The 20,935-nt window shown below is 40.0% G+C and overlaps 1 protein-coding gene across 1 annotated transcript; it reads right to left on the reverse strand.

The window, feature by feature from the left end:
* Window positions 1–718: 718 nt before the first annotated feature.
* On the reverse strand, window positions 719–1,534 carry LOC137246923 (glutathione S-transferase 1-1-like). Its single transcript, XM_067777955.1, has one exon. The coding sequence runs from the start codon at window positions 1,448–1,450 to the stop codon at window positions 776–778; it is 675 nt and encodes a 224-aa protein (XP_067634056.1). The 5' UTR covers window positions 1,451–1,534; the 3' UTR covers window positions 719–775.
* Between the last annotated feature and the right edge of the window lie 19,401 nt (window positions 1,535–20,935).

Raw genomic sequence — 20,935 nt, forward strand, 5'->3', positions numbered from 1 at the left:
GTGTCCACAATTCATCGCAACTGATTCAGCTATATGTTATACCCTATGGCCATCAGAGCGTTGCGTCTCCGCTTTTCGGTACACCCTGTTGCTGTAGCTAGTTGTTTAACCACAGCCGCTAGATGGGTCTCCTAAGCATTATCTAAGCGAAGATAGGCGTTTTTTAACACGCGCAAACGAAACGTATACGCGCGTGTTAAAAAACGCGCGTATACGTTTCGTTTGCGCGTGTTAAAAAACACGGCTAATAGTAATACAGCAACAACATACCTTTGTTCAGACTGTCAAAATGTGCGTGTTGGTATTAGGCGAATGGAATGGAATGAAAACATAAAATCTTGAAATTTTTTTGTGTTCACATTGTTGTTGCATTTGCATGTTAAATCTCTATCCGTATCTGGTTCATGTACCATTGGAACACGAGGATAGTTGAGCCTTGCGTAACTGACCTTTAAATCTACTCAATAAACACACTTTGCAAGGTTGCATTTGCAGTTTGAAACAATTTATTACGCAATTTTTTTTAATTGACAATTTATTATATGATAAATTGCGTAATAAATTGCCCAAATGGTATAAATTGCCAATTTGGTGTGTGTTTGTACATAGTATTATAATAACATTTCTAAAGACATATTCACAAAAAAACAACATACCTACTCTAGAAAGAAAAAACCCTAATATCTCGTAACTTAATTCCTCACGCTCAGAAATAAACTTTTTGTTGTGTGTGAAGTATTATCTGTTTTAATTCAATGATTAATAATTTTTACATTCACGGTACAATTTTCAGATTCCTAGCCTTCATATAATCGGAAAATTCCACAGCTCCTTTGCTATTCGCCTCCTTAAAGTATGGCAACTTTTCCAAATTTTTCATCCATGTAGATAATTTCGGATATTTGCTAGTGTCAATTTCCAAAAACACCGCCATCGAGATTATCGTCGTTATCAATGAAAAATCAGCGATGGTTAAATGAACTCCAGCGACGTAGGGTTTATGCCTTAAGAAATTATTAACTGTTTCATAAACACTAGCAATATTATCGATCTTGTATTGAGGTATTTCATAGTTATTTTCCTGTAAAATCGGTCTTGCTGTAGCACGTAGAATACGTTCGAAAGCCACACCCATGTCATAGTATAAACGTTGATCGACCACAGATCGTTTCATTGGATCTCTTGGATAGAGCGAATCGCCTTCGTCTTTACCATATTTGTTAGCCAAATAGCAATTGATGGCATGAGAATCTGTGACAATATGACCATTATCATCTATCACCGGTACTGTGCCTTCACTGTTAATGCAACGGAATTCTGGGGTGTGTTGTTCGTTAGCAAATAAATCAACTATTTTAAATTCAAATGGAACATTTAAAGCTTTCAGTGTTAAAATTACGGCGCGCGTCGGTGGACTGACTTCCATACCATACAAGATAAGTTTGCACATTTTAGTGACAGTTTTTATTTGTTTAAAATATTAGCTGAAACTTGTTTGTAATGTATTCACTTGAAGATGTACTGCCAGATACTAATCGTTGACATTGTAATTATTGAGTTATTCATACATAAATGTATGTACATATGTATGTAAAACATATATAGTATACTCGCGAATGGATTCAGGTAGATTAAAATTTGAGTTTAAACAGTTATGGTCAGAGCATTAGCGCTAGTGAAGACGAATACTTAATCAGCAAAATGTATTTAAACAAAGTTAGCCAGGTATAGTATTTTTTTTTGTTACGTGGAAGCAGGAAACGCTTTATTCACAAACCGGTTGTGGCGAGCCTCTCCGAGTGTAGGACTCCATTCTTCTCTTGATGAGCTTCCCACTAAGGCCTAACCTTTATCGCACTCTTTACTTATGTATGTACATAATAGGCCTGATTACATTCACGACGGCGGCTACAAAGCGCCATCTGTCAAAATATTTTTACGCATGTTCTCAACGTCTCAGTTATCTATCTATCGCTTATATGTAAAGATGAATGCGATTTCAAAAGCTGTACCTGCAGATTTGGTGTAGGAGTAACAATGAGAATAAAAGTGAGAGCGGTAGTCATTATTATTAGGCCTGGAAGCACTGCGACCTTTGTGTAGATCTATTGTGCATTCGAGCGGTAGTAGGTGAGGGAATCGGCCCAGGAGTGGCAGGAAGATAAATGGAGGAAAGGATGGACAATGATAAGAAGATAAAGTGAAATAGAATGGCATAGAGAGTTTATAGGGAAAAGGAGGCCCAATTTTTTAATGTAAAAAACACAATTTTCGGGCAGAACAAGGTCTAACGAGTACTCTTAATAATAGCCGTGTTTTTTTACAAGCGCATACGTTTACGTTTGCGCGTAAAAAACAAACGCTTATGCGGGAGTTACTCACCGACGTGTGCCGTACGTACGGACGTTTGTCATACGAAACACGTTTGACCGAACCCTCAAGCCCTTAGGAATCAATGTGTGCGTCTGTGTACATGTACATAACATATTTGTGTGTGTATTGTTTACAGCAAAGCACTGTTGCTATTGACCAGTTTGCATGCATGCTTATGCAACCATCAGCTTTTGGAATTACAATTACAAAATGGCAGAAACAAATACTGAATAGGAATTTCTAGTTCATTTATTTGTAACCTGCAATTTCATATAATAATTTCGAGATTTTTCAAAAATATTTGAAACAATCCATAGGCCCTTTTGTATATTAACTGCAAACGGTCCAAACATAGCACACAAAACATTTAATAGGCAACTCTGTCTTGTGAAAGAGCAATCAGCTGACACGTTCTTACGGAAAAAATCAAAATTGGTTAAATTTTTACGTTCCGGGCTACGAACGTACGTGCGTTGAACGTCAGTGTGTTTTCGTTTATATTGCACACTCATAAGATAGGTCGTGTCAGCTGACACATTTTTTCTACGTACGTTCGTAGGTAACTTCCCCTTTATCCTCGCTTAGATAATGCTTAGGAGACCCATCTAGCGGCTGTGGTTAAATAACTAGCTACAGAACAGAGTGTACCTAAAATCGGAGACACAAACCTCTGGTGGCCATAATGTATAACATATAGCTGAATCAGTTGCGATGAATAGTGGACGCGCATAGAATACATAGAATTAGTGTAGAGGGTAAACATAGACACATATTTCATCTGAGTATAATGCGTATTGAAATTTATTACTACAAATTTTATGCACAGCAATTTCAGAGGTGTATTTAAAGTTTGACGCTTAGCTGTTCATATAAAGTTTAAGCGTAAACGTCTATAGATGTAAAAAAAAAAAAACACGGCTAATATTATAAGTCTGATATTGTCGAAATTACACTCGAAGTACATGTGATGTTTTCTGAAGTACATTTGATTCTTTCTAAATACATTTTACTTGTCTAAAGTACATACATTAAAAGAATTAAATTACGCTTTCAAAAATCAACATGGTACTTTCTAAAGTACTGTTGGAAAGTTGTAGCCTAACGAATTTTTACCGAAAGAAGATTTTGTTTTAACTTGGTACATTTTGTAAATAAATTTCCTTTTGTACAATGTTAAGGTGTGCTTTATCTCTGATCGTCGCTGTTTGGGCATAAGTGAGTTGACAAGCATATATATATAACTCATTTCAAAAGTAAAAGCATATTTAAAGCAGTGGTCGCCGCTATACAAAGTGGCAGCACGGGACAGCTGATTTGTACTTTTTTTATTTGATTTGATACATCAACTTCCGGCGCAGTACGATTTTGATATTAGTCCATCGATTTACAAAAACAAAGTATGTACATGGAACTTTTATTTATGTTTGTAGGTATGTCAACATGCTGCCACCTTGTATGATTCCGCCATGGGCGCGGAATAGCTTAATTGAGACTTGCTTCACACATATTCTTTATCTCCATCAGTCCTTTGGGAGACAAAAACGAATAATGCGGCAGTTACTCACGAACGTACGTACCAAAAACGTGTCAGCTGACACGACCTATCTTATGAGTGTTCAATGTAAACGAAAACTCACCGACGTGCAACGCCGGTACGTACGTAGCCCGGAACGTAGAAATCAAAACAATTTTGATTTTTCCGTAAGAACGTGTCAGCTGATCGCTCTCTCACTAGACAAATTTGCCTAGTAAACTTTTGTGCTCTAATTTTTGACCGTTTACAGTTTTATGCAAAAATACCTAATTAAGGTTTGAAAAATTGTGAAAATAATTCGAAATAATTATGTAAAAGTGCAGATTATAAATATGTAATCTATTTATATTTATTTAATATTGATTCCAGCCTTTTACATCAAAAATTAAATTGGAAAAAGTTGATGTTTCATAAGCATGCATGCAAAATGGTTAATGGCAACAGTGCTTAGCTGTAAACAATACACATACAAATATGTTATGTACATGTACACAGACGCACACATTGATTCCTACGGGCTTGAGGGTTCGGTCAAACGTGTTGCGTACGACAAACGGCCGTACGTACGGCACACGTCGGTGGGTAATTGCCGCTTAAGCATTGCACAGAACAGTCGTACAAATGTTAAGATTCCCCGTGAGAAATTTTAGGATGGAGAAACGCAACTGGTAAGACGGCCTTTCTAAACGAAGGTCATCTTACAAACATGATTTATATGATTTTTTTTATTATTTTCACAAAAGTTCTGAACTGCATGGCGAATTAACAAGTGTCGTGTATCGGACAAGATAATTAATGTATCCCCTGAAGACGATCTCCGAAGGAGATTGAAATATATTGGGAAATATTTAAAAAAAGTGTTCTATTACATTGGACCTTGAGCCGGCAAAAATCACAGTTTGATAAAGTCAAAGTAAAAAGGTCGCTACAATCAAATTTTAATTTTAACAAAAGTTGTAACAAATTCAATCTGGACTACTTTAATTTCTGAGCAAAAAAAAAAAGAACTTCTGCACTGGAAAAAATCACTATAGAATGTTTAAAACGATGTAGGGAAATAATAATAAAAATTGACATTAATGTATCTTTATGTATTTTTTATAAGTCAGCCACATATTTTGTATTTCCCAGGTTACGGCAAATGTATTTGAATGTTTTTGAGATATTTGCCGTATTGATAAACTAGGTTTCGAGTGCATTAGCATGACAAAATATCGACTACCCTTTAAATCGAGTAAAACTTAATGAATTTAAGGACTTGGGAATACTTTCAAATACATATTTCTGAATCAAAAATGAAATTTTCCAAAATTTTTGGTATAACTGTTTTTAATAAATGCACCGTCGTATTTTGTATTTTAAACTTAACTTTTCTACTGGGATGCTCATTCTCTCGATCTCACTAATCCAGTCACATTTTAATTTTTACCGACCACCAGGGTACCCGCTACTTTACATTTTTAGTAGCCAGAATTTTCCAAAAAAGGAACCAAAAGTCGAACATGGTAACCAAAACAAAAAAGCTTGCATTTTTGCTGACAGCACTGATATTTATTTTATTTTAGCGTACATATGTATAACGTAAACAAAGTACACAGCTAGAAAAAAAATTTAGAATTCATTTTTTTTACATAAAATTTGATAAAACAAAAACATAAAATCATGTTATTACAATTGCTGTGTGTTTTTCATAAGATGTAATTACATACCTAAACGTGTAATGAGATCAAAAGTAAATGCAATTAAATAAATAAAAAAAATTAATAATAACTCCCGATTAAAAATGTGACCCCATCTAATTTGTTTCGTCCCTCCCACAAATTGTCATCCTCCCAACAGCTCCTTGCAGCAGGACTGCTCCATATTCTCTTACTCCGGGAAGGCATCGAATCCAATCCGGGTCCGTCTCCTGACCCCGGTCCTGAGAAATGGTTTTGCTGCATCTGCCGGAAAAGAATCTTTTTAGGACGGTCATACTCTGTTCAGTGTGTCTCGTGCAAGGGATGGTTGCATCGGACAGGTTGTTCTGAGCTTGATCCCAAAACCCGACGTCCACGTAACTTTTATAAATCTTTTGTGGCTCCTTGCTGTTCACGCCCAAGAGCGTCCAGTAGTCTACGCCTAAGCGCCCCCCCCCCCCCCCCCCCCACTACCTTCCAGCAGCCCCGCTGCTCAGCAAGCCACAACAAGTACCCGCTGCTGCTCGCGCCCCACGGCGCCAACAACTCAAACAGCTGCTACCACTCATAACTACAATCTTTGTAGTAGAGTCGGAAGCAATGCTGAGCATCAGCCCCTGCCCCCGTCTTCTCCCCCCCCCCCCCCCCCCTCTTTTCCGGCAGCAATCGTGCAGGTCAGGGAAACAGACTCTTAGTCCCCACCTCCGTTTGCACCGTCTGCCAGCACAGAATATATAGGTTTGCGACATCCGCCCAATGTTGGTGGTGCCACTTTCCTAGATGTTCTGGTCTCCGCGACGGCAACCCCCCGACGGGTTTCATCGCGCCATGTTGCCAGGTCGCAAACCCAAATCATCCGGGCCCAAGGACGCCCAGTCACAGGACCACAACAGCAATTGCGTCCTGGCCTTCCACAACCCAGGCGTAGTCACCCGTCACTTACCCCCAGAGTGGCGACGTCTCCCCTTATGTATTTCAGAATTCTGCAGTTAAACTGTAATGGACTAACTGGGAAGATTACGGAGATAGTCGATTTCATGAAGCGGCACAACATCCGCATTGCTGCGATTCAAGAGACAAAACTCACAGCAAGATCTGCATTGCAGACCTGCCCTGGGTATAATGTCCACAGGAAAGACCGCGAGAGCGGAAATGGAGGCGTTCTCGCGTTTATCATACACCACTCTGTGCAATATTATACATTTGATCCTGGCATCGACCGCAGGGACAATGTCTTAGAACGTGAAGGCCTATCTGTCCGGTCAGGCGATGCAAACCTAGAAATCATCAACATCTACATCCCTCCTGCCACCTGTTGCCCCAGTGGATACCGCCCTAATATCAGGGCCTTACTCACTGGCAACAATCGCATTATCTTAGGCGATTTCAATGCCCATCATGATCTATGGCATTCAAACTTGCGGGCGGACAGTAGGAGTGAGATGTTGGCGGATCAAATAGAAGAAACGACGTTCTGCCCAATAAACGGAGACGCCCCCACACGTATGGTAGGAAGCTGTCACAGCTCGCCAGATATCTCAATCGTGAGCGCAGAACTCGTAAACTGCGTCAACTGGCAGCCGATGGTAACATTGGCATCCGACCACCTGCCCATACTTATTTCGCTTGGGCGTACCGCCGACTTCATCGTCACTGAAAAACGCACTTTCATAAACTTCAAAAAAGGAAAGTGGAAAGAATATAAATCCTTTACAGACAGCCGATTTGCTGCCCTCCCTATCCCGACTGATGCCCGCCAAGGGGAGCGTGCCTTCCGTAAGGTCATTAAATCCGCCTCGGCACATTTCATTCCCGCCGGGAGAATTCTCGAAATCCGGCCCCACTTCCCGGCGGAGGCCGCAAACTTAGCGAGAGAACGTGACATTATAAGACAGCTTGATCCAGGCGACCCCCAAATAAGCGATATAAACCAACGCATCAGATTTGCTTGTGGATGAACACAAGCGGGCGAAATGGGAGGAGCACCTAAGAGGTTGTAACCTCTCTACCGGTGTGGGTAAACTTTGGTCCACCGTAAAGTCCCTATCGAATCCGACTAAGCACAAAGACAAAGTTTCCATCGCCTTTGGCGACAAAGTGCTGTCGGTTGCGAAAAAATGCGCGAGCGCTTTCTGCCGACAATATATAATGCATCCTACGGTCGACAAAGATAGACGGAGAGCCAATAGACACGCACATAAACACAAATTCAGCGCGTCACCAATCACCATCACCGCTAAAGAGGTTGAGGACGCCATTGGTCGTGCTAAACCATCCAAAGCAGTGGGCCCAGACGGCATAGCCATGCCAATGCTTAAAAGCCTAGGGAAAGAGGGTTTCAAATATTTAGCGCATGTCTTCAACCTGTCTCTTTCCACCTTTGTCATACCTGAGAAATGGAAAATGGCCAAGGTGGTCCCGCTACTAAAGCCTGGGAAACCAGCTAACATAGGTGAGTCGTATCGTCCGATATCTCTCCTATCGCCAGTGGCAAAGACGCTTGAAGCCATTTTGCTCCCTTATTTCCAAGCAAATTTGCAGCTAGCCCCTCATCAGCATGGCTTCAGAAAACTCCATAGCACTACCACCGCGCTAAATTCCATTAGCACCCAGATAAATTGCGGTTTAAATCAATACCCCCACCACAGAACAGTACTCGTAGCGCTAGACCTATCAAAAGCTTTTGATACGGTCAACCATGGCTCGTTACTGCAAGACCTGGAAGGGTCTACCCTCCCCCCATGTCTTAAAAGGTGGACCGCAAATTATCTGGGTGGTCGGCAGGAATCGGTGCAATTTAGAAACGAAACATCAAAACCAAAGAGGATTAAACAAGGGGTGCCACAGGGTGGTGTCCTATCCCCACTTTTGTTTAATTTCTACATATCTAAGCTACCTTCACCACCGGAAGGAGTCACAATCGTTTCCTACGCCGATGATTGCACAATAATGACCACAGGCCCAGGCCCAAAGATCGATGCGCTATGTAATAAAATAAACGGCTACCTCCCTGATCTCTCCAGTTTTTTCGCCTCGCGAAACCTGGCATTATCACCGACTAAATCTTCCGCGACGTCCCAAATGTCGACCATTTCGAACATCCAAATCGATGGCACTACGCTACCGACTGTCCTACACCCCAAAATCTTGGGTGTGACGTTTGATCAGCATCTACATTTTGGTGAGCACGCAGCCGCAATTGTTCCGAGAATTCAGAGCCGTGACAAAATCCTCAAATCCCTCGCTGGCAGTACTTGGGGAAAAGATAAAGAAACGCTCATGACTACATACGAAGCAATTAGCCAGCCGATTACGTGCTACGCGTCACCCATATGGTCGCCAAGCCTAAAAATCACCCACTGGAAGAAACTACAGGCCTGCCAAAATACTGCTCTCAGAATCGCCACGGGCTGTCTTCTTATGTCCCCAGAACACCATCTGCATAATGAGGCGAGAATACTCCCCATCAGGGAGAGAAACGAAATGCTGACCAAACAGTTCCTGATGAATACCCAGAAACCTGGGCATCCCAACAGACATCTGATTGATGAACCAGCACCGCCTAGGGGCTTAAGGAGTCATCTCCGTAAGCATTTTGAGGAAATACGGCACCTGAGAACCCAGCCGTATGAAGTGAAAAAACACAAGCAGGTCCTTGGTGAACTCCATAAACAGGCGTCGGACCTTTATGCCGGGAATTGCCCGGTGAATCCAGTACTTAACGAAAATTATCCAAAACTCGCGGAAGAGGAACGCATACTCCCCAGGGAAACGCGTGTCACTCTTGCTCAGCTTCGTTCTGGATACTGTAACAGGTTAAACTCTTACCTATCCAGAATCAACCCCGACATACAAAATGTATGCCCCGCTTGCAATGTGTCCCCACATGACACCAACCATCTCTTCAATTGTAATGTGGAACCAACGCCTCTAACACCCCTTTCCTTATGGTCCACCCCTGTTGAAACGGCAAGTTTCCTTGGACTCCCGTTAGAGGATATTGATGACAATTTGTGATCGGTCGCGGCGACCATTGCTACAACAACAACAACAACATTTCTTAGCTTCATTTTAATTAAAGGTAAGTCGGAAAACTTTCTTTCTGCCGCCGCTGAACTATGTGACAATGACAATAACTTCATTACAAAACGCGTAAGATTCTGAAAGCAGGTCTCTCCCAATCCCATTCTTTCAACATGAAACTTTTTCCCAAACAAACCAAAAATCGATACCTAGATTTGCGATAACGAATACCTGTACAACCAGTCGTTATCCAATCAAAGTTATAATATCCTGTGTACAAGTACAGCTGGGTATAATTAACGAAACCGGTGAAACACCACGACCACATTTATATAAAAGACTTTTGAAAGTTTCGTAGACGAATTATAAGATATATCTTTGCGGAAAAGAGCCTAATATCAATGGTACTTTACTTTCTAAATGGAATTATAACAAAAAATTAGAAATTATTGTTACAATTTCAGGGAACTCCGCTTATTTTACACCTACTAACGTTCGCAACGCTAAATTGTTGAATAAATAACTCCAATATTCAATAATGCAAAATGGTCTTTATTAGAATACTTTGTAAATACTTCACAATAACACTTATACTTCGCAACTGATAGCGTGTTCAAAACAAACTGATTACTGCTTACTCAGCTTTAACTCCTTTTATACTCTCTGATGTCTCGTTCGCATACTTCTAGGCGTTTCTTCTTCTAGAATTTACTAATTGTTTACTAGCTATAAACTCACCAGCTATAGACTACAGATGCACGTTTATAGCTTTCCATTAGCGCGTGTATATGTGAGTGATACTACTACCGATGATTGCATACTTATGTGAGTATCTCAGATATATGCATGTGTTTGTGCATATCTCTCCGCTTCTTGTATGTACATTTGTGTAGACATAATAATTGATTTGTTTATGTAGATACAAGTGACTGCTTAGTATCGGCTTAGAGATGATAGTATGCCTTAGTGTTGCTAATATTCATCACAATATTAAACTTATTGAAAAGTAGCGTGGCGCAGGACCTTGTTTGACTAAGCAATTTTCTATGTTTCGGGAACCATAACTCGAAGAAAAATCAATATATCATAATAAAATTGGGAATACATACTTTTTTTACAGCAGGAAATATTTCTAGTAAAAATGGACGGGATCAGTTAAGGAGCACGCCCACTTTTATATAAAATATATTTAAAAGGGTTCTAGACTAGAAGAATAAGATATGTATGTATTAGCGAGAATAGTTTTGTATCAATGATATTTCACTTGCCAAGTTTAATTGTAAGAGGAAATTGGGAGACATTTCTTTTTTCAATTGGGCGGTGCCACGCCCCTATTTCAATTAAGCATTACACAACATTTCTTGAGCCTCAAAAAAAAAAATTCTTCGTAACAAAATTCGATACATAGGCTTATAACAAGAAATAATTATAGTCAAAGTGGTCTAGATCAGTTAAAGACCACGCCCACTTTTATTTAAGAGATTTTGGAAAACTTCGTAGATGAATGTGATATGCAAAATCTATTCGCAACATTGTTTTATATCAATGATATTTTACTTTGAAAGTGTCATCATAACAAGAAAAAGCAAAGTTGAAAAAATAATTATTGGCGTGGCACCGCCTCCTTTTTTGTCCAAGCAATATCTCACGTTTTTGGAGCCGTAACTCGAAGAAGAGTTGACGTGTACATAAGTTGGTACACATATTTCCCTTATAATGAAAAATATTAGTTAATAGCTACACACTCTTCATAATACTTTTTGTCAAAAATGTGCCTTAGTAGGATTGGAAAAGAAATATATCTGAAATGAACTGTACAATTGAAACTCACGCTGAGTATATAATGTTCGACTACACCCGAACTTAGGCATTCTATTTGCACTTAGTACCTATATAAAAAAAGGAAAAATGTGAGTGAAATAAGAAGAAAAATATTTTGGGACATGAAACAAAAATTCAGGTCAAGCAGATGTTATAAAATCGTAACAAAAAAAAATGCAATGAAAAATTAAACGAAAAATTAGAACAGCCAAAAATATCACATCCGAGCTAGATCCAACAAGTTAAAGCTTTCAGATACATAAGACAAAAAATATAGTAGTAGGTAAAGCGGAGCAAAAAATCCTATCGGAATTGAACACTGCGACAGTAATCGATTCGATTTTTGAAAAATCGATTTTTCGACTCGATTAAAATAAATCGATTTAATCGATAAAATCGAGTCGAAACAATTTGATTGCTGCTTAATCGTTTACACGAGTTCACCGTTAAAAAAAGCTCGACACTTTCTTCCTCTTTTTTTAACTGGCGCTAACTCGCAAATCAAGGGGTGCCACCTGGTTTGTCTCTCCGTCCTTCCACCGGAGTGGGATTATTAGTGTATTTCATACTGAATTATCATAATTTTTGTGCTTTTTCAAATTAATTTATAGTAGAGCTTACGATTTCTCAAACTTGTTCGAGAAGAGATTTCTCGCGAGTCTGGCCTTCTCGCTAGATTCTCGAATCTCGAATGACTCGTAATGCTCGCGAGCTTCTCGACATGCAATTTAATCGATTCATCGGCTGTTTTATATAGAGCTTATCATTTCTTCTGGAGCACAAGCGAAAATTTCCAGAAAAACACAACTAAAAACACCGAAATGTATAGAATACTGCCAATGCAGCGACTGAATTGAAAGTCGAGAATCTCGCGAGTATTGCGCGTATGTCGCGATTCGAGAATCTCTCGAGAATTGAAAGTCGAGAAGCTCGCGAGTATAACGAGTACTTCAATGTGAATCAAACTAAGTGTGATATCTTCTGCATAGACGTCAAAATTCCAAAGTGATTGGATCACCTGATTTGTAATTGACTATCGCTGTCTCATTCTGTATCTCTTTCTGTCACCCGCTGAAGATAGCCGTGATCCATATGGTTCACATTGTTGTAGCATTTGCATGTTAAATCTCTATCCGTATCTGGTTTACGTTTCATTGGAACACGAGGAGCATAAGTGTGACAAGAAAAACTTCAAATTTAGGTACATTCGATTATTGAATACAAAAACAAAAACGTTTAAACAGCAAAATATCGGCACTCTGATGTTTGAGAATGTACCTAGCCTTTTGTAGCAATATAGGAGTATTACATATAAATATGATAATAAATATGTTTTGAGTTAAATGTCATTGGAAAGCAATATAATCAACAACAAATTCACAAGTAAAAAAAACCAAGTGTATAAATACTGTCCATACAGCAATTAAGTATATGTCGAGAAGCTCGCGAGATTTATTAGTACTTCGAGACACGAGAATCTCGTGAGAAGTCGAGTCTCGAAAATCTCGCTTGTGTTCGAGAAGAAATCGTAAGCTCTAATTTATAGCAGTAGTAGAGAAACCAACTTCGGGTACCAAGTATCATGAGCAATTTTTGTTCAAGATATTCCATTTTGTACGCAGACATTTCTTCAGTAAATTCTGCCTTCTCTGCACTGCTAGCTTAGAAATCAAACAGAGATAAACTCTTGTCAATTGCGCTGTATAAATCTTTCATCGTGCCTCTTCTATTGTATGGGTTGGAATCATGGACCGTGTCGAGAGACAATGGGACGGCCCAGTGTACGAGAGAAAAGTCCTGGCGACGAGTTATGGCCCTCTCCGTGATGCCAACCGCTACGTCATGTTTTGGGAATGCACGAGACGCTCTGGTACAGATAGTATACCTATCGGCACCCGTATTTGGAAGCAGATGAAGGGGGAAGCAGATCGAAAGGTGAGACCTTCGGCAAGAAAACTTGATCTCCCTTGGTGTCAGTTATGTTGAAACTGGGATAGCTAGCGTGATTTTGTATGCAACTCCAAAACCGTCTAGGCGATTGAGCGCTAATCGATGGTGATGATAAAACTTCTTCATCTTTCCACCTTCACACGAAGCCTCCAACACAATGGCGCATAGTCATGGTTTATGGTTGTAAGAAATATTATGAAACGCGATGTGTCGGTTAATGATTTTGAAAGAACATTTATTTTTGTATACATTAAGTTGATTGATTAACAAATAAATTACGATTGCTAAATCACGTTAACATGTGGACTGTAAAAAATTTACTTCTTTTTTCCGGATGTTTTTATATTACATTATATGTGTACAAGAGAAAAAAGGAATGTCACTAAAGAGAATACTAGAACAATAAATGAATGATATGTGACAAAGAAACATAAAGAATAACAGCGTTGTATTTAATCTTAGTAGTTGCGTAAACATACTCCCCCGGTTGAAGTTCTTGCTGGACTTCAACTAGTCGTCAATACTCAACGGGCATATTTTAGATATGTGTCTGCGATATTCTCCACTCGAAGTTTTGACATCCACTACCCGTACTAAACCATCACTTCCGGGATATAGCTGAGTTATGCGCCCCAATTGCCAACTGCAAGGCGGTAGGTTTACATCCTTGAGTATTACCACATCATCTAACTTTAAGTTTGCCAGTGCTTTATGCCATTTAGGTCTTCTACGTCTAGTCATCTGACCATTTTCGCCAAAACTCATTTACGATCGTTTGCATATAACGCCATCGATTCAAGGTGGAAACTGTGCTGCCTTGATCCGGTACGGACTTTATAGGGCGCATTATTAAGAAGTGTGCAGGAGTTAACGGATCGGTGTCGCCTTCAAACCGTAGACACAGTGGACGTGAGTTCGCGCAGGCCTCGATCTGACACAAAACGGTTGAGAGCTCCTCATAGGTAAAGGAACTAGTCCCCATGACTCGTCGAAGGTGAAATTTAACTGTCTTTACCCCAGCTTCCCATAATCCTCCAAAGTTTGGGGCATGAGGCGGTGAGAAGTGCCATTCTATGCCCAAGCTGGCCGATTCATTGACCATTGCTGTTTGATAATCTTGAGTGCTTTGTAAGTTGAAAACGTTGCGTAAAAATTGATTGGCTCCAACGAAGTTTAGACCGTTATCGCTAAATATACTACGGCACAGACCACGTCGTGCCACAAATCTACGAAGGGTTGCGATGAAAGCCTCCGTTGACAGCTCAGTTACGGCCTCAAGATGAAGGGCCTTTGTCGCCATACAGACAAAAACTGCAATATAGGCCTTATATGTTTTGGCACCACGTCCCTTCCATGCCCTAATAGTTATCGGGCCACAGTAGTCGACGCCGGTGTTAGTGAAGGGCATGCTGGGTTGAACTCGTTGTCGTGGCAATTGCCCCATTAGCTGCTGATATGGAACTCCCTTGTACCGCATACAAACTGTGCATCGGTATATACATCGGCGCACGGCTCTTGAACAGCCGATAACGTGGTAAGTCAATGAGACTAGGGCAATTGTTTGCCGAACTCCAGAATGAAGATTGTTTTTATGAAGCGACTCAATGAGCAATCTACTGAAATGGTGATTATTGTGCAGAATGCTGGGTGCGCTTGTTCGTATGGAATATTTGCCGACGCAAGCCTGCCGTTAATGCGAACTATAACGTGTAAGGCGCGATAACCTCCGAAGAGATCTATGGCCGAGCTTCTCTTCCAATTTGCGTCGTGCTCCTCTTGATTTTCCCTACAAATTGGCCGGACGGGACCTACATGATTTTATGCCGACTCCGAACGGCATCTGCAAGGCAGATAAGTTTTCACTGAGAGCTTTTCATGGCAGAAATACACCCGGAGCGCTTGCCAAACACTGCCGAAGGGCGACCCCGCGTAGAAAATTTTCTTCTAATTGAAAAACCTTATTTCTAAAAATTTTGATGTTGCTTTGCCCGGGGTTTGAACCCAGGGCATCCGGTGTGGTAGGCGGAGCACGCTACCATCACACCACGGTGGCCGCCACGAACCATGCGAACTATACGCTTAGCGTCAATGCATGCATCTAAACCGTAGAATGCTCCCCGCTTGGGAATTCGCTTAGCAGTTTTTAGTTGTTTGATTTCAGTTTCGAACATTGAGTGTTGGGCAAGACTTATTAGTGTTAGTCTGGTCTCATCTAACTCGTTTGCAGTGAGAGGACCGTTTACTGCTTCACCTTTGGGACGGAATAGTCGTTTAATTCTGGCTGTAGAGCGGATCAATCGATTATAGTTGGAAAATCTGCTTAAATGTTCATCATAGAAGTCAGGCGTTTGAGAGCTTTTAATTGTGCTTGTATAAACGTTATCTTCGTTGTGAGCGTACCTTGATTCAATAGGAGGAATCGACCAACCTTTCACTGTTGAGTGGTGCAAAAAGTCAGGGCCACTCCACCATGACGACAGCTGTAATAAATCTTTCGGAGTGACTCCTCTCGTCGTGTAGTCCGCAGGATTGACAGTTGTAGGAATGTAACCCCAACTTGTACCCGATAGTATGCTAACGATTTTTGAAAGCCGATTATCGACAAATACATTTCTCTGGCGAGGATACCCTTTGATCCAATATAAAACCGTTGTAGAGTCAGTCCATCCGAACAATTGCATGCTGGCGTGCTTGATACAGCGGCTGACCTTATCGATAAGCTGCGCGGCAAGGAGTGCTGCGCATAATTCTAACCGTGGAATGCTTAGATCGGGTTTGGAGGGCGCTACCCGAGTTTTACTGGCAATAAGCGAGACATAACTTGTGTTGTCCGAATCTTGTACGCGCATGTAAACCACTGCACCATAGGCCAATTTAGAGGCGTCCGCAAAGACATGCAGTTGACCATTTGTATTTTCAAAAAATTGTGTCCATCTACCCACGGACAGCTCGGATATAACCTCTGCACCATTTCGAAATGCGTTATATTCGTCTACCAATGGTTTTGGTATGGGATCTTCCCAGGTGATACCAGCAGACCACACCTTTTTCATTAAAATTTTAAGAAATATTGTCATAGGGGATAACCACCCCATCGGATCAAATATTCGAGCGATTATTGATAGCAACTCTCTTTTCGTACCATTTACGCCGATATCCTTAAGCTCTACTCGAAAACGGAAAACATCGGGTTGTGGTTGCCACCACATGCCCAAAGTTTTTATGGCACCCCTTCCTCCAATTAACTGCTCTTCACTGGTTTCCCGCTCGGAGGTGGGCATATCTTCTATACATTCTTGACAATTTGACGACCATTTACGTAGCTTCATCCCGGCTGATAGAAGTAACTCGTTTAAAGCTTTCGATGTACTCTTTGCAGCCTCTATTGTTTGAGCACCCCCCAAATAATCGTCCATATAGAATTGTTCTAACAAATGTGAACCTGCGTGAGGATAAATTTCCATGTTGTTAAGCGCTATTTGTTTCAATGTTCGTGTGGCTAGGAAAGAGGCTGGTGTTGTACCGTACGTAACTGTATTTAGCCTGTACACTGATAGATTTAACTCTTCAGATTCTCACCAATAAATCTTTTGGAAATAGGAATCACTATCGTTTACCAAAATTTGCCAATACATTTGCGCTATATCAGCGGTGACGGCCAGACGAAAAGTTCTGAAGCGGACAAGGATTGTAAACAAATCATTTTGAATAACTGGACCGAACATCAAGCAATCATTAAGTGCCAATCCCCTTTTAGGTTTAGCTGATGCGTCAAAAACTACACGAAGTTTCGTGGGTGTGCTGGACGGTTTTAGCACGGCATGATGTGGCAAAAAATAGCCTTTATCGTCGTTGCCAATATGCGTAATACGTGTCATATGCCCCTGCGTCTCATAATCGCGCATGAAGGCCGTATATTAGGCCTTGAAGTTGGAATCGCAACGAAAACGACGTTCTATAGCATATAGCCTTTGAATAGAAATGTCGTGAGTTTCGCCAAGGGATGATACATTCGATTTAAAAGGCAACCGAACTACAAACCTTCCATCTGCACGCACTGCATGGGTTTGACAAAAATGTTTTTCTATTGAATTCTCAGTGGTTTCATCCGAACCTTCACCATCAGTGAAGCTTTCTTGCTCCCAAAAGCTTCTTAAGAGGTGATCAAGGTCTGAGAAAGACGTATTTAGTACACTTATATCAGTTGGTGGTTCTGTGCATTCAGTGCTACCAGCTATGACCCAACCAAATAGTGTATTCTGAGCGATTAACGCCTGTGATCGATGTTTAATTTGCCCATCGATAAATGCTTGAAAAACAACATCGACACCTAATAAAATATCGATTGCGCCTGGTTGCTCGAAGTACGGGTCAGCCAAATTTAGTTTTTGAAAGAAGTTTACACTGGATTCAATCAATCTTACCTGCGGTAAATCATCTGTAAGTGCTGACACAACATATGCAGTTGTTGTAATATTCTCTACTGCTGCGATGTTCAATACAACCTTTCCACAAGTTGTCATGCCTTTTTTGGGTTGACCAATTCCACTTATAGAGATTTTTGCGTTCGTTCGTTGTAGTCTTAGGCGCTGCGTACATGATTCTGTTATCAGTGTCGACTGCGAACCAGAATCTAGAAGTGCACGACATGGATGAAGTACGCCTTGGCTATCACATACCATTACTACGGCGGTAGGTAGCATGCTAATTTTTGTGTATTTTGGTATAGGTACATACTCGGCTGCATTTACAGATAAAACATTCGTTGATACCTTGGTTTCGTGGAGAAGCGTATTGTGTCTGCCCTTGCATAATCTACAATTTGAGTATTTGCACTCTATCAAGTTGTGTTTAGTACGTAGGCAATTTGCATATACGCCATTTGTACGTACGAGCTCATTTCTCGCAGGTATTGACAATTCCTTAAATGAAGGGCATTGGTAAAGTGCATGCTGTTGTTTACACTTGAGACAAGATGGAAATGAAACTGCAAGTGACCGATTCCTTGTGTACTTTGATGGCACTGCCTTTTGTGAGTGGCGAGTGCAATCTTCGAATTTCTCCTTTTCTACAATCCGCTCATTTAAGAATGTAAGAAACTGTTTAATGCCCCTATTACCGTTTACAACTCAACTCTGGTTGGGTTGAAATTTCGCAATTTGGTATTACAGATTACAACTCAACCTGTCAAAAAAATTTCGGTTGAGTTGTCTAGTCTTACAACTTTTTGTGGCATTGCCGTTTACAACCTTGTGTTGGTGTAGTTGTCAAAGATGTCAAAATTTTACAACTGCTTACTAGCAGTTGTCTCATGCAATTTTGCAGTTGTTTTGAAAAAATTTTACGTTTTAGAAGACGGTTCACCACCTAATTTTTAACAAAAATGTTCAAAGTTTGTATCAAAAGACACGTTTCGACCTCCGATTTAAGAATCCGAAAACAAAAATTGTAATTCTTTGCGACAGCATGACACTGGTAATACGCGTCCAAAAATATTGAGAGAGGTGTCAAAACACGCGAATTAATCTCGAGAACAATAATCCGGTGGCAAAGATACATTTTATCTCTGTCCGGAGATATTTGCAGTTGAAGTTGGCGATTTTCATGTGGTTGTTGTAATGTTGTTGTCTTTTTTCGGTTTTTGTTTAATATCTTTTGAACGAGTTAAAATTTTTATTTTCTGCCTTTGGATTATTAATACTGATGTCAAGACGCATCGTTTAATACCTCTCTCGATATTTTTGGACACGTATTAGTGTCATGCTGTCGTAAAAAATTACCACAAAAATTAAAAATTTTATTTCTAATAAAATCTAATTTCATGTGGTTGTTGTATTTTGCCAGATTTTTTGTACACAGTAATGCAGAAAGGTGTTGGACCCAACCAGAGTTATTTTTACGAATCGCGGCCAAGGCCGCCAACGCACAAAGATGTTCTGTGCAAAAAAACTGTGGAACGGGCCTCATATTTCGGACCCTCTTGGGCCATTTTGTGGGTCTTTGTAAATATCTTTCGAAAGAAATAAAATTTTTAATTTCCGCTTTCGAATCCTAAAAACGGAGATGGAAACCCGTCTTTTGATACCACCTTTGATAAGAGTTAGATGGTGCACGGGCTTATAAAACGTTACAAAAAAAAAAGCAAACAATTTAAAGCCGGTAGTTAAACCTTTTTTAATCAAACAATAATCACCAATTTGTACACATTTCTAGAAAAAACAACGTTTAAACGAATTACATTGAATAACTTTTTGACTTTATGTAGCGACATTCCACGAGGCTGGCCGCAGTTCGGATGCAGTCAAAATAGGTGAAATTATGCGAGTCCCATTGATACTTATCACTACTCCTGGGAATCCTATTTGAGTAAAATACAATTTTTTTTGTTTGGGTTTTAATCTACTTCGCACAAATACGCTCCTCAATAATATCTAAAACCAGTCCAACACCAAAATCATAATTTTAAAATACGAACGCGTATGCGGAAATGGTCCTTAATTTTGTTTAGTACTGAGTAAAATGCTTCCTTTCAAATCTGCAAAATAACTTCATATGAAACTGATTATTTGTCACTTAAACATTTTCTTACTTGGTGCTTGGTAGTTCCAAGGGATTGGAATGATCACGCGAATGCTTTCCGTATTCGCGACATGTCAGTCACCAACATTTTTGTCATTATAAAATAGATTTCATATAATATTAATAAAAAAATGAAAATGCTTAAATTTCTGCCACAAATTGATCAGCTGTTTATTTATCTGTCAAATCATCACTTTCTGAAGTTGGCAACTCAATTCAATTTCAACTGAAATAAGTTGTAATTCGTAATACCAAACAGGAGTTGAGTTGTCTTAAAGTTGAGTTGTTTTAATTACAACCCAACTAAGTTGAGTTGTAAACGGTAATAGGGGCATAAATGTTGGCTCTTCAATTTTTCTAGTTTCGCGTGACCAAGCCAATTTATAGTCGTTGTCTAGCTTTTTCAGCAAGTGGTACAATAAAACCTTTGACAATGAAAGCACAGGTTGCTTTAATACTTGTAATGCGTTGTAATTTTCGTTTGTTGTGAAATAAAATTGTTTAAGAGAATTAATATTCTCCATTTTAATTGGCGATTGCTCAAATATTTTGCATAGATGAGCATCTACAATAAGAGAAGTTTTGTTGTAGCGATCACATAATAGGGTCTACGCTATTTCAAAGTTGTCGTCACTTGGTGAAAGATGTTTGATAATAGACAATGCTTCGCCCTTGAGTCGACCTTGCAAATATTCCATTTTTTCAATGCCGGCTAAGTCCTTGCGAGACTTTATGATTGCAGCGAATAAATCCCTAAAGCGAACCCAATCATCAAACACTCCACTAAATTCAGGAATGGACAGCTCTGGTAACTTGTTCTTCATAATGCCACGATTAGATGTAGATTCCCTCTGTATTGATGAATTTGATATCTTTTCTAATATGGAATTAAGAGCAGTTTGGTTACTGGCGATACTTTCTAGGGCGCCACCTATATTTGTATTGCTAGCTTCATCGTATTGAAAAGGGCTACCAA

Source organism: Eurosta solidaginis, chromosome 3 (assembly GCF_040869045.1).
Source record: "Eurosta solidaginis isolate ZX-2024a chromosome 3, ASM4086904v1, whole genome shotgun sequence".
NCBI lineage: Eukaryota > Metazoa > Arthropoda > Insecta > Diptera > Tephritidae > Eurosta > Eurosta solidaginis.